Source organism: Lipotes vexillifer, unplaced genomic scaffold, assembly GCF_000442215.2.
Source record: "Lipotes vexillifer unplaced genomic scaffold, Lipotes_vexillifer_v1.1 scaffold1094, whole genome shotgun sequence".
In the NCBI taxonomy this organism is placed as follows: Eukaryota; Metazoa; Chordata; class Mammalia; order Artiodactyla; family Lipotidae; genus Lipotes; species Lipotes vexillifer.
In genome coordinates this window covers 2,613,089-2,626,663 of record NW_006792775.1, presented here as the reverse complement: position 1 = coordinate 2,626,663, position 13,575 = coordinate 2,613,089, and the positions used below count along the sequence as shown (strand labels likewise).

Below are 13,575 nucleotides of genomic sequence, written 5' to 3'. Positions count from 1 at the left end.
CCCCCCCCCCCCCCCCCCAATCTGCCCCGTCTCCAAGCCCTGCTCCCTATAGCTGTCCATTTCCATTTTCCATATTTCTCCTTTCTCCTGTAGCCTCTGGGTTCCGCCTTGGTATTTCTTTTTTTTTCTTTTCTTTTCTTTTTAAATTAATTTTTTTTTTTTTGGCTGTGTTGGGTCTTCGTTTCTGCGCGAGGGCTTTCTCTAGTTGTGGCGAGCGGGGGCCACTGTGCATCGCGGTGCGCGGGCCTCTCACTGTCGCGGCCTCTGTCGTTGCGGAGCACAGGCTCCCGACGCGGAGGCTCAGTAGTTGTGGCTCACGGGCCTAGTTGCTCCGCGGCGTGTGGGATCTTCCCGGACCGGGGCAGGAGCCCGCGTCCCCTGCATCGGCAGGCGGCCTCTCAACCACTGCGCCACCGGGGAAGCCCCCGCCTTGGTATTTCTAACTCATGTGCAAACATTGCCATTTCGTGGCCTCCTGCTCTGGAAGGACAGGACTTGGCACACAATTCAGCCCCTCACTGTTAGGTTCTCTGACCTCTCCTTCCTAACATGGGCACTTCACAGTTTTCTGGTTAAGTTTGTTGAAAAAAGCAAATATTCATCGAGTGAATTTGATGATCTAATTGGCTTTATTCAATGATTCAGGAACCGGGCAGCCTCCCACTAGTAAACAGAAGGGGCTGGACACAGTGGAAGGTTTTCATAGGCAGAAGAAGGGCAGGACAAGAAGGTGTTTAGCGAGAGAAACGTTAGGATAGTTTCAGGCCAGGCCCTCCTCTGAATCGGAGGGAGCAGTAAGCAGCATCTTTTTATTTTTTTAGTTGAAGTCTAGTTGATTTACAATGTTGTGTTAATATCTGCTGTACAGCAAAGTGATTCCGTTTTATATATATATATATATATATATATATATATTTTTTTTTTTAATATTCTTTTCCATGATGGTTTATCACAGGATATTGAATAGAGTTCCCTGTGCTGTACAGCAGGACCTTGTTGTTTCTCCATTCTGTACGTAACAGTCTAATTTGCTAATCCCAAATCCCAGTCCTTCCCTCCCCCCACCCCCCTCTCCCTTGGCAATCACAAGTCTGTTCTGTATGTCTGTGAGTCTGTTTTTCTTTCCTAGGTAGGTTCGCCTGTGTCATATTTTAGATTCCACATATAAGTGATATCATGTGGTATTTGTCTCTCTCTGTCTGACTTCCTTCACTTAGTACGATCATCTCTAGGTCCATCCATTTTGTTGCAGATGGGCATCATTTCATTCTTTTTCAGGGCTGAGTAATACTCCATTGCATACACATACTACATCTTCTTTATCTGTCGATGGACATTTAGGTTGTTTCCATGTCTTGGCTCTTGTGAATAGTAACAGCAGGGTCTTCATCGTGCAGAGCCTGCCTCCCCACTGTGATCAGGACGTCAGACTGACTGTTCTTAGAGGTTGAAACTGCAGTTAAGTCTTGGTTTCCTGTCTGGGGGCAGATGACTCCATTTGGGGCTTGCTGTTTCTCTCTAACCAGTCACAGCTCAGTGTTTCACGATCGGCCGATATCTGCGTTCACAACTGAGCCGCAGATTGTGTTCTGAATCCGTGTTTCTTCGCTCATTTCTCCTGCCTGGAGTCGACCAGCGTCAAGTTCCTTTGCTTTCAATCTCTGTTCTCGCCCAACACCCCTCCCGCAGACAGACAGGCACTTCCTGCCCCAGTCTGCTTATTGTCCCCCAGGCTGGCTGCACAGCCGGCACCCGCTCCCTGTCACAGTTCTCTGGGACTTCTCTTCCCTCCTGGGTTTGCTCAGCCTCCTAGATGACTGTCTTCCCCTGTCAGTCACTCATTTGCTGAAACTCAGCATCCAGTAGCTTTCTACGATTCTACCACCACCAGGCAGTGAACTCAGTGCTGATACTGTCTACCTGGAGGTGCCCCCAGGTAGGTCTACCTGGAGGTGCCCCCTGAACTGCCCCCGACCCTACTTAAGATGCCAATCACAAGTCCGTTACTCTGGACACATCCATTTGTCCAACATGCAGCAAACCAAATGCTGAGATGCTGAGGTTTGCAGCTGTGCAGTCAGGCCACCCAAGATGGCTGCCCTCTTGGCTCTCTGTACATCCCTGCAGGGACCAGTCCCTGCCTCACCTACACCCCACTCACCTGACTCACCTTCCCTCTTGGTCATAGAGCCTAATCAGTAAATGCCTGCATACTTGCCCCCTGGCCTCAGCTAGTGACGACTGTCCTAATCTTTAGATCAGAACTATCTATGACAGTTTATCAGAGGGGCGGTAAGGGACATGCCCCTTTGCTGGTTTCCCTGGTAACCAATGAGCCAACCTCCACGGTCTTGTAAAACAACTGGGCTGCGTGAAGTTGGGAGCGTATTCAATTAAAGAGAGGAAGAAAAGAAAAAAGTAACTAAAGCGAGCTATGTCAGTAAAGGCGGTTTACAAGCAGAGGGGTTTTCACAAGCTGTTCCCCAACCTGCTGCTCTGCAAGACAAGCTCAAGAATTCCTTTTAGCCGTCAGCTTCTGTTAACTGTGTTAACTCTAGGGGGCATGGTTTCAGTCCCCCCAACCTTCTAATCATTCCTCAGTCTTGAGGAAAGGGGGCCATGACCACTCTGGCTGCTTCCTACTAAAGAGGGATGTAGGCCTAACAAAGTTTTGAGGAACGAAGCCGTTTCGAATTTGATTGCAAATACTCACAAATCCCAAGATGAGGCCAAGACTTTGGGCTTAAGGATACAAGACAAACAGCAAGTGGAGAGTTATGACAAAAAGGGATATAAATCCTAGCAAACACAAAACGATAATACCTAGTTTAACCAGTCCCTCAAACATAGACCTTATTCTTGCTGGGATCCATTAGAAGATATTTCTTAAGGGATCAAATCCAGGTTTTGGGATGACGTTTGTTGGAGCCAAGCTGCCTTTTGTCTGATTTTATCTAAATAGGTTTTAACTTCTGATGTGATATTAATACAGACATAGCAGGAACTATTGGCCACTACATACATGCCCCCTTTTTCTGTTAAAATATAATCTAAAGCAATTTTATTGTCTAGTAGCCTTCTGGCTAAAGAATCTAGAGCCCTCTGCTGGGAAGCTATGGCTTGAGCTGTCTCGTTTGCTGCTACTCCTAAAGTAAAAGATCTCATAGTTACAAGAGGAGACCTTGAGGCCATAAGTTTGCAATTGGCAGCCAGCAGATACTGTTTTGAGAACAGCTGGTGGTGTCCTTGAGTCTGATACAGTTCAGAAAATTCAAGTTCTCAGTAATACTGGAGCATGTCTGAAACCACACCCACAATGGCCATCCAGCTCTGTTTTGGATGCCTGAACCACAGTTACTCTATTTTGATTTTTGAATACACTCTTTTCCTCAGTGGTTAAAACAGATGTACAATGCATGTTTGATAGGCCACAAAACAGGTCGTTCTGGTTAGTATAAAGTTTAAGTTAAATCATGTATAAGCCAGAATGACTTCCCCATACCTCAACCTGTGAAAATTTCCTCCATCATTTTCCCCTTTTGATTGCAGATCTTTTGATAAAAAGCATTTATGGGCTTCCCTGGTGGCACAGTGGTTGAGAGTCCGCCTGCCGGTGCAGGGGACACGGGTTCGTGCCCCGGTCCGGGAGGATCCCACATGCCGCGGAGCGGCTGGGCCCGTGAGCCATGGCCGCTGAGCCTGCGCGTCTGGAGCCTGTGCTCCGCAACGGGAGAGGCCACAGCAGTGAGAGGCCCACGTACAGCAAAAAAAAAAAAAAAGCATTTATGATCAAAATATTTGTCCCTCGATGCCAGGGTGGTTGCTGCCTGCTATGGGTCTATCTTATCACTCGGTGCTAGGTCAGCTTGATATAGATATAAACAAATATACACGCCTAGTTATCCATGTTGGGGAAACTAATCAGACTCAGTGAACAAGCACAGAAGTATGCTAGCAAGGAAACCTTTTATAGGCTATACATTTTATCAATTATACTGAATTGTCACAGAAACATTTTACATGTGCTTTCAGCAGTAGACTTAAAGCAAGCACTGGTACATGTCACGAGTACTTATACTCTGTGACAACTTCACTAGAGAATTTTCTTCCCATCCGAACTTTGGGGGCAAAGGTATGGTTAGAAGTAAAACAATAATTTTAATGTTGATGGGGAGACAAATATTTGGTAAACAGTAAGTTGAGTTAGTAGAATGGGTCTGGTCCAGATTCTTGGGTCAGCTGTCTACAACTGCTGTTTTCTTCTCATCCTGGGGTGGGTGTTGGAGAGAGAGTCCTTTAAATGATGACTTTTTTTTTTTTTTTTTTTGGTAGCAAGACTGTCAACGAAAGAAGTGGTGGTGCATTTAGTTTATGTTCTGGCATAAGCTCCTTATTTCACCAGGACCAGCCCTTTGGGTAGCATTTTGGTACACAGTTGTTAAGGCCCGGACCGGGGCACGAACCCGCGTCCCCTGCGTCGGCAGGCGGACTCTCAACCACTGCGCCACCAGGGAAGCCCGAAATGATGACTTTTTTAGTATGTATAATCCCTGGTTACAGGTCATGGGGCCTCTGATTTTCATCCAAAGAGAGATTCCTGTGATCAGCTTCTGAAACAAGCTTCCCTCTTCCCACTGGCAACCACTAGTTCGTTCTCTATATCTGTGAGTCTGTTTCTTTTTTGTTATATTCACTGGTTTTATTTTTTAGATTCCACATATAAGTGATATCATACAGTGTTTATCTTTCTCTATGTGACTTATTTCACGAAGCATAATGCCCTCCAAGTCCATACACAATGTTGCAAATGGCAAAATTTCATTCTTTTTTATGGCTGAGTAATATTCCATTGTGTATATGTATCACATGTTCTTTATCCATTCATCTGTTGATGGACACAGGTTGCTTCCATGTCTTGGCTATTGTAAATGTGTTGCTATGAACATTGGGGTGCATTTAACTTTTCAAATTATGTCTTTGTTTTCTTCAGATAAATGCCCAGGATTGGGATTGCTGGATCATATGGTAGCTCTATTTTTAGTTTTTTGAGGAACATCCATACTGTTTTCCACAGTGGCTGTACCAATTTACATTCCCACCAACAGTACCCAAGGGTTCCCTATCTGTTCTGTTCTTTGATGCACCTAATGTGTTTTCATATCTTCAAATGTTTTAATTTTTCAAATTATTTTCTTAGTTGTGAGCTCACTTTTTATCTTCTGTTGTCTGATTATCTTTGCTATCTTGCATTGGCTTCTGTCGTCTCTAACTCTATGCCAGTATAGATCTCTAGTTCACTTTCTTTTTTCTCCATTTCTAATGTTGAAATGTTGAATCCTTTCAGACCATCACTCATTTAATGGTGCCTGTAGAAAGGGTGGCAGTGGATATTGAGCTGGAACCAGAAGCTTTCATTCTGGTACAGTTAAAAAACAAAACAGAGTTTTTACCCTTCGGGAGTTGTGCCAAAATGGTGACAAGAAAATGGTTGTGTCACTGTGTCCCTGCTTTAGTAACGAGTCCGTCACAGCTTCAAGATGCTATTTCAGGCTTTTGTAGGAAAACATATAAAAGGCCCAGTTCTTGACTGCAGAGAGCTTAAGAATCTAGGTTCACTTTCATTAGATTCTTAGGTGGATGCCCCAAATCTGAGTCCAGCAAGACGGGGGTGTTGGGGGGGGGGGGCTCTTGTAGCTCCCAGGGGGCCAGAAAAGACTTGAAATTAGCATGGCCGGGAGTGGTTTCTCGGCAGAAATATGCTGCTAGGGTTTCTCCAGGGGATGTTCGCTGAGGAAGAACAGCCCATTGGAGGAGCTGTGCAGAGCAGGAGGGGCTCAGGTGTGGAGGCAGCTGGAAAGACGGGGCGGGCCAGCGTGAAGCCAGCTTGGAATGACTCACTGCCGATCCGATCCGGAGGGTTTATCGTTGATGCTCTGGCTCTTTAATGAACTGTGCGGACCTCACGAGCCATCCGCTAGGTGCAGGTTGGCTTTGGAGCAGGGCGTGGGGAGGAGCAAAGGTGAACCTGCATCGTTCCCTGGTGGGCTTGCCTGCGTCTGGTTCTGAATGGATCTTCGTGCAAATTGAGGGGAGAGGCGAGGGTGAAGGGAGAAACCTTGGGGCAGCTCTTCCCTCTAAAACAAATTGTGGGGCTTCCCTGGTGGCGCAGTGGTTGAGAGTCCGCCTGCCGATGCAGGGGACGCGGGTTCGTGCCCCGGTTCGGGAAGATCCCACGTGCCGCGGAGCGGCTGGGCCCGTGAGCCATGGCGTCCGGAGCCTGTGCTCCGCAACGGGAGAGGCCGCAACAGTGAGAGGCCCACGTACCGCCAAAAACAACAACAACAACAACAACAACAAAAAGCAAATTGTGATGCAGCAGCATCGCCATCAACGAGCCCTACCGATGGTGAACTGAGTGCTCATTATGGGATGCCAAGGCAGCTCGGGGGTCAGAGGACGTCTAGAGTTTCTTTTCCCTTCATTAGTGAGGGAGAAACAGCATTGTCCTCTCAGTTTCTCTGCTTTTAAAATTTACTTAAGTAAAAGCTACTAAAATCTCCCAGAAGGTTCTTGTGAATTCCAAGAAAGCAAAAAGAAATCTAGTTAATTAAATGTCTTAATGGTGCATCTGGTAACAGCCTATTTGAGGTCAGCTTTGGAAACCATCTATTGTTCGAATTCTACCTTTTAGTGTAGACCGTGGGATGGCTTGTACTAAAGTTGTGTATTAAACTCTCTGTCCAGCTCATACAATCTGGAACGTTAGTTTATAACTTCAGCGATGATATCGGTTTGTCCCCGTATGTTGGGTTCATGCAGTGTGATCATTTTGATTCAGGAACTTCGATCAGGAATTCCACCTGGATTTCTCCGTGGGGAAATATGACTTCTTTTCAGATAATCCCCGTGACATGCCTCTCAGACGCCGTGCATGAAAGTGTTAATGCAAGTTTGTGAGCCCGATGCACAGTGTGGCCAAACAAACTGAAATGTCAGAGTTTGGAGCAGAGAAAGGTTTTTTGCAGGGCCGTGCACGGAGACGAGGTGGCTCAGGCCCTGAGAAGCCTCAAGCTCCCCGAAGGGTTTTGGCAAAGCGTTTTTAAAGGCCAGGAGAGGAGGGTGTTGCAGGGTACGTGATCAGCTTGTGCACAGTTCTCTGAGACTGGCTGACGGTGAGGCAGCAGGGTGGTGTCACAGGGGTTAATCTGATCAGTCCTTAGGCTCCAGGAGACCATAGCTCCAGGGCTATGTGTTCATGGTCACTGAGTAGTTCTTCCATTTGGTGGTGGTGGTAGGGGGGTGTTCACATCTGTAAAACAACTCAGGAAATGTGCATCAACTACTGTTATCTAGGTGCTTCAGAGAGGAGCTAACGCAGAGGCTATGGGGGAAGGCCTGTCCCAGGAAGGCCCCCATGGTGTCCTGGTCAGTTCCAAAAGGGTGGGGAAGCCAGGCCAATGGTAGGAGAGCACCAAGCATCTCGCTGTCATGTGGCCTGGGAGCCTCATGGAGTAGCCTGATACTTGCCTTTTTGCCTTAAATTGACAGTTCCTGTGCCAGCTCATCAGTTCCAAGCTCTCGTTTTGAGTTTTGCTCTACGTCTGGGTGCCGTTCTGCATATTTCCCGAGATGGTCCTTCTCACATCTGTGGTGGTTTCCTTTCCAGGCAAACAGAGGAATATTTTCTCCCCCGGATGATACAGGACCTGACAAAGCAGGTGAGTCTCGGAGAAGAAAACCCGTTCTCGGTCAGACGTCACTCTGGGGTGGGCCGTGGGGGCAGGACCCTTCGGGTCAAAGTAACGGGCATCACCGTGGCCCGTGTAAGGAGCACAAACAAAGGGGTGATGTCTGTAACAAGTGGGGAGGGTCCCGGGAGCAGAGTGGGGGGATGGCAGGCGCCTCCTTTCCCCTGTGTGATGCCTGTCCTGTCCCTGCCCTCTCCTCTGGCTCACTCAGCGGGGTAGAGGGCTCAGGGGAGCCTGGGGGAAGGCGCTCCTGCCCCACCTCGCCAGCCGGCTGTTCCCTGCTGGGCTGGGGCTCAGGCTTAGGGACTGCCCAAGAAGCCGGGTTTGGAGGGTTTCTAGTTATAAAACTCATGAAGGACTTTCCTTGGCTGCCTGTTCATTCTGTGAAAACTCAGCATCAGAAATCTGTCTTGTCCTGTCTTATCTTTTGCACCTGGCTGGCCAGGCCTGAAGAGCTTTGACTTTGCAGCCTTATCTGGGGGCCTCGACCATCCCCTTCGTCCTGGAAGCTACTGTGGTGGGACAGCTGGGACCCGGTGCTGTCCACTTCCTGTGGGGCGTTGAGTGCCAGGGGCACAGAGCGGGTGTTTCGGGGGGGCCCTGATTTCTCTGGCTCCTGCTTGAGTTTCCATTCTGGTTGCCAATTGTATCAGTTTGTTTAGGCCGCCATAACCAAGCACCACAGCCTGGGTGGCTTAAATAACAGACCTTCACTGTCTCCAGTCCTGGAGGCTGGAATCTGAGACCCAGGTGTGGGCAGGGCTGGGTCCTCCTGAGGCCTCTCTCCTCGGAGTGTAGACGGCCGTCTCCTCCCTGTGTCCTCACGGGGTCGCCCCTCTGTGTGTGTCTGTGTGTTTTTCTCCTCTTCTCGTAAGGACACCAGTCACATTGGATTAGGGCCCCACCCTAGTGACCTCATTTTACCTTAATCACCTCTTTAAAGATCCCCATCTCCAAACACAGCCACATCTGAGGTCCTGGGGCTTAAGGCTTCCGCACATGAATTTCGGGGACACAGTTTAGCCCATGACACCCAATTCTCTGCACCCCTCACTGTTGCACTCAAGGTGGCTCGTGGGGACACACTGAACCTCCCCAGTGGAGCAGGTCGGCAGGGACGCATCTGGACCTCGGGGATGGATCGGGGGGGGGGTGGGACAGGAGTGCCCTTCTCGCTGATCCCACCAGCCCCCAGACCCTTTGCCTCTTTATGCCAGGGGTCTCCGCCTGCCTCTCACTTCCCTGGCCCTTGGGCCAAGATTACCGCTGCTCGGGAGCCAGATTAAGTCACTGGCACTGGTTCTGATCCCTAAGAGAGGACGTCCGAGGGGCCAGCTTGGGTTGGTGCCTCCCGCGAGGCAGTCAGTGCTGGGCACAGCTGAGGTTGGGGACAGGGGCTCTCAGCCAGGTCTGGTCTCCTCCCACGTGACCTGGAAACTTTTCTGACTGCGAGTTGCAGCAGTGGGAACAATTTAAGTTCATCGTGATCCAGAACACAGTGAGTGTGTGTGTGTGTGTGTGTGTGTGTGTGAAACAAACATTTCAGCAGCAATCCCCCTGCTGCGAGAAATCCTCCATTTCATTCTTCTAGGACCCTTTGATATCCTGACCCCTCTAAACCAATGTGGGGGCCGCCTGCAGGTGGAAGGATGCTGCTTGGTGTCACTGGTTGAGAGCGAGTTTCAGAAATTGGCCCTGGGTGCAAGTGGATCAAAGTTCAGGGGAGTTTTCACGAAACAGGGCAAAGCCAGCCCATAACTGCTGTAACCTGGGTGATTCAGGTCAGGGGCCCGTCGCTGAGAGCCCCCCTGCATGCTCTGTTTATCACCCTGTGGCCACGAGCCCTGGTCTTGTCACAGGAAGATGGGGTCAGGATTCCAGCCCTACCCCTGTGGTAAGGAATGCGAGGCACCTGTTGCAGGGTGTGCAGTGGTCCCGGGACGGCCAGCTCGGGATTCTGGCTGAGGGCTGTGTCCGTGGCAAGAAGCATCAGAACAGAAAACGCCAGGCCTGCCCTCGGTTCTTGCCCTTGGTGATAAAGGGAGTTGAACTCACTAACACACACGTCAGGGGACCCAAAGAGTGCTGGGATGCGGTCCAGGCCCGCCAGGATGATTTTTTGGCTGAGTGAAATGGCAGCGCAGCTGAAACTTGGTCCCCGAGAGAGGAGGCCAAGGTGGGCCCCACGCCCGGGTGATCCTGTCAGCACTTGCTCATCTCAGTGACTGCTCAGACCGGTGCGGCAGCCTCAGGGGCAGCTCCGTCCCTGCCCTGGAAGCTCCCACCCCTCGGGGGACACGAACGTAACTCCTAGAGACACAGGGACCCTGCGTCCTGCCCCAGCCCTGCCGTTCAGGGGCTGGATGACCCGTCAGCTGGCGTGAACTTTGTAAGAGCTCAGTCCATTTGTTTCTGACATGGGGATGGGACCCCCAGGAGCACAGATGATGTCAAAAGAGCATCCAGCTGATGCTGCTGCCGCTGGCCGTCTGGGCCCGTGGAAGCTTCAGGAACCGAGTCACAGTTAGTTGCAGCCACAGTCAAGCTCGTAGCAGCTCAGAGCTCGGCTTCCAGGTGTGACTGAGGCCCTTGGGTCAGCGGAGGAGATGCCTGCTGGCCCCTGGGCTGGGAATGCTCCGGGTCGAGGAAGGATTCATTAGTACTTGAAACAAAATCGTGGCCTTCGTGCAAGTCTCATGCGTGACATCTGGCGTCCTGGTTCAATTCATGGCCCAGACGGGATGGCCAAGGTGTCTCAAGCGCTCTGGTCTCCCGACCCAGGAAACCGTGCCCTTTGGAGATGCTGTCCTCTCCACCCTGGACACGTGCATCGGGAGTGAGGTCTGTGAGGAACTCTGGACACCCCACAGGTCAGCCTTGCCCTCTGCGCCATAGATCCCATCCTCGCTGGGCCCCGGAGGATTGGGAGTTTGCAGCCATCCTGGCGTCATGGCCTGGGGCTGGGGAGATGCCCTGGGAGCTGCGGGGCTGGGAGGGTGGGTTGGGGACACCGGTGTCTTTTCTTTGCCCTCCTCTGCCCACAGCCCACATGTGGACATGGGCCTGGACGGCGTGGAGATCTTCACCAATGCCTCAGGCAGCCACCACGTGCTGCGCAAAGCCCACGCCAGGGTGGACCTGGTGACCGTGGCCACCACCAAGGTAGGTGGCGGCGGGGATGCTGGAGCATGTCTGTCTCACACTTGTGACCCCAGCGCCCAGCATTGGGCGGGGCATGAGTGTGAGGATGCTCGGTGCTTCTCGGTGCTACAGCCGCAGCTGATCGGTGTGCGTGACTCCCCTTCCCGGGCCCCACTTGCCTGACCTCATTTAACCCTCAAAACTGCCCTACAGGCCAGGCGCTGTTGACACCTCTGCTCTTTGGAGCAGGACACTCAGTACATGGCGGTCAAGTGGCCCCTGGGCTCACACCCCAGCCATCTGGGCTCTTGACCATCATACTGGTCTCAGGACGAGTGACATGGTGACCGGGAACCAGGATGCCCGTTGGCACTACAACGAGGCGCGGGGCGCGCCCATGAGTTCGCCCCTCTTGCTGGCAGCGCGACACCAGGGACCGCGTTTGCCCTTTCCTGGGACAGAGTCTCGGCTTCGTGACCTGGGGGGTTTGTCTTCTCTGAAGCTGCATCTCTCCTCCTGTCTGCTGGAGGTGACAGCGCCTGCCTTGAAGGGTAGTTGGGAGGCGAGAATGGATGATTCGTGTGATGCCTGGTACCTTGGAAGGCCGAGAGCGCCACAGCTGCGGACATTCCCTGGAGGCGCACATTTTCTTGCTGGGGTGGAGGGCTAATTATGACACAGTCGCAGGGGGGTCTGAAGCTTCGTGTGTTTGGGCCGGAGGAGGGTGAGGGTGACGGACCACAGTTGACCGTTGCCGTCCCCTGCATTTTCCAGAACGGCGGGATTTACTTGCTGGCCAATCAGAAGGGCTGTGACGGGGACCGGCTGTACTACGACGGCTGTGCCCTGATAGCCATGAACGGCAGCATCTTTGCCCAGGGGTCCCAGTTCTCTCTGGACGACGTGGTACGAACCAGCCCGCGTGCAATGGCGGGAGGGTCTCTGGGTCAGGGGCTGTGTTCTCTGTTCTCCCGCATGACGGGGGCTCTGACGTGGCCCCCGTGGTGGGTCCTGCTGGTTTTGATTGCTTCCTCTTCACCTCCTTGGTTCGGGAGGGATTCTCACCCTGAGGTTACGAGGACCGCCCGCACAGCATGCTGGACGGATGGGGTCCCCGGCAGTTTATCAGCCCCACGTGCCCTGCAGGGTCCCCCCAAGGCTGCACTTGGAGCTGAGGGAGAGGCCAGGAGCTGCAGGAGCGGGCTTTGTCGTGGCAAGAGGGGTGACCGCTGGTTCCCGGGAGGATGTGGTGGGCTTGTTTGAAGAATCCCACAGCCGGGGCTGGCGGGGAACTGGAGCCAGTCCTCAGGAATGAGCAGGCCCCGCGCCTGGTCCCCGTGATGAGAGCGGAGCCCGACCGTGGGGGCGGATCCAGGAGGGGGCTTGCAGGTGGGCCATTAGGGGGGTTTTCCCCAGAGGTCAAGGCAGCATACGTTCCCTGTGGGCCCTGCCCCGCGGGTTCTGGAAGCAGCATTGGAGACCCCCATTCTCCTCGTTCTGGGGGGTGCCCCGGTCTCACTGGACTGATGACCAGCTGGGGGCGCGGGGGGGCACGTCCCCCCAACGTTGTCGTAACCTCACTGGAGCCACATATATGAAAACTGCACACCCTCTGCTTCTGAAAACACATTAACGTGGGTGCAGAGCTTTCCCATGGGATTGGACATTACTTTCCTTTACAGAGAGAATAAGACGAGATGAAAAGGTGCTTGTACAGAATCGTGTGGCTCTCCCTGTTGGTTTTTTTTTTTTTTTTTTTTTTTTTTTTTTTTTTTTTTTTTTTTTTTTTTTTTTTTTTTTTTTTTTTTTTTTTTTTTTTTTTTTTTTTTTTTTTTTTTTTTTTTTTTTTTTTTTTTTTTTTTTTTTTTTTTTTTTTTTTTTTAAGCACCCAAGAAGGAAAATGGCTGTTACTGCCCCCAAAATGGGAATAGATTCCAATTCTGCAAACGCAACACAACATAACTTTCAGTGCTGCCGGGAAGGGTCACTTTTACTGGGCTCAGACGGTCAGTACAGGCTTCATGTGGCATCGCACATCTTGTCTGTGGATCCAACTTGGATTTTTTTTGGAAACAAGTGTTGGAAATGCTCGTTCACAGAGGCAGGTGGTAGCAAAAAAAAAAAAAAAAAGTCGCCGGGGATTGCTCTGCCGGAGCAAAAGGCAAGCGGTGTCACAGAATAAGAAAGTCTACAGGACCCTCTGTTGTAACTTCTGTTGCTTCACCTCCTTGGCATCCACGCAGATGAGGTGATGTTTCTTGCCTTCCACAATCTCCTTGGGGTTGTTGGCAAGGAAGTGGTTATGAAACCAAACTTCGGTTTCAAAATGGACCGAGGAAAGGAACTTTGAAAAGAATCCCATGGTGTTTTCTTGCCCAGAGGGAAGCCCGAGGTTTGGCAGTCTGGGCCCCGGCAGCGGGAACACTCCGTCTCCCAGCAAAAGTCGTCCTGATCGTGGTCCCTCAGACCTTGCTTTCCAAATGGCTGCGTCCCCAAAGGCGTCCTGTTGTTCAGTATTAACCATGTTAAAGACGGAAGGGCGTTGGAGGGGAAGATGAAACCCGTGCAGGTGGCTATGGGTGTTAATCTGCTCCAAACATGCTTCAGTGCACGTCGGTTTGGCCAAAACACTCAGCCAAACGTCAGAACCACAGGCACCTGGTGGCAGGATTGACTGGCAGGTGGG

At 51.3% G+C, this 13,575-nt stretch overlaps 1 protein-coding gene across 1 annotated transcript in view; it reads left to right on the top strand.

Annotated features, from left to right (window-relative positions):
* The window catches only part of NADSYN1 (NAD synthetase 1), a 36,264-nt gene that overhangs the window by 10,392 nt on the left and 12,297 nt on the right, over window positions 1-13,575 (top strand). Inside the window, exons 6-9 of the mRNA XM_007465965.1 lie at window positions 7,667-7,718; window positions 10,530-10,618; window positions 10,793-10,910; window positions 11,664-11,795. Coding sequence (XP_007466027.1) covers window positions 7,667-7,718; window positions 10,530-10,618; window positions 10,793-10,910; window positions 11,664-11,795 — 391 coding nt within the window. The remainder of the gene's footprint in view (window positions 1-7,666; window positions 7,719-10,529; window positions 10,619-10,792; window positions 10,911-11,663; window positions 11,796-13,575) is intronic.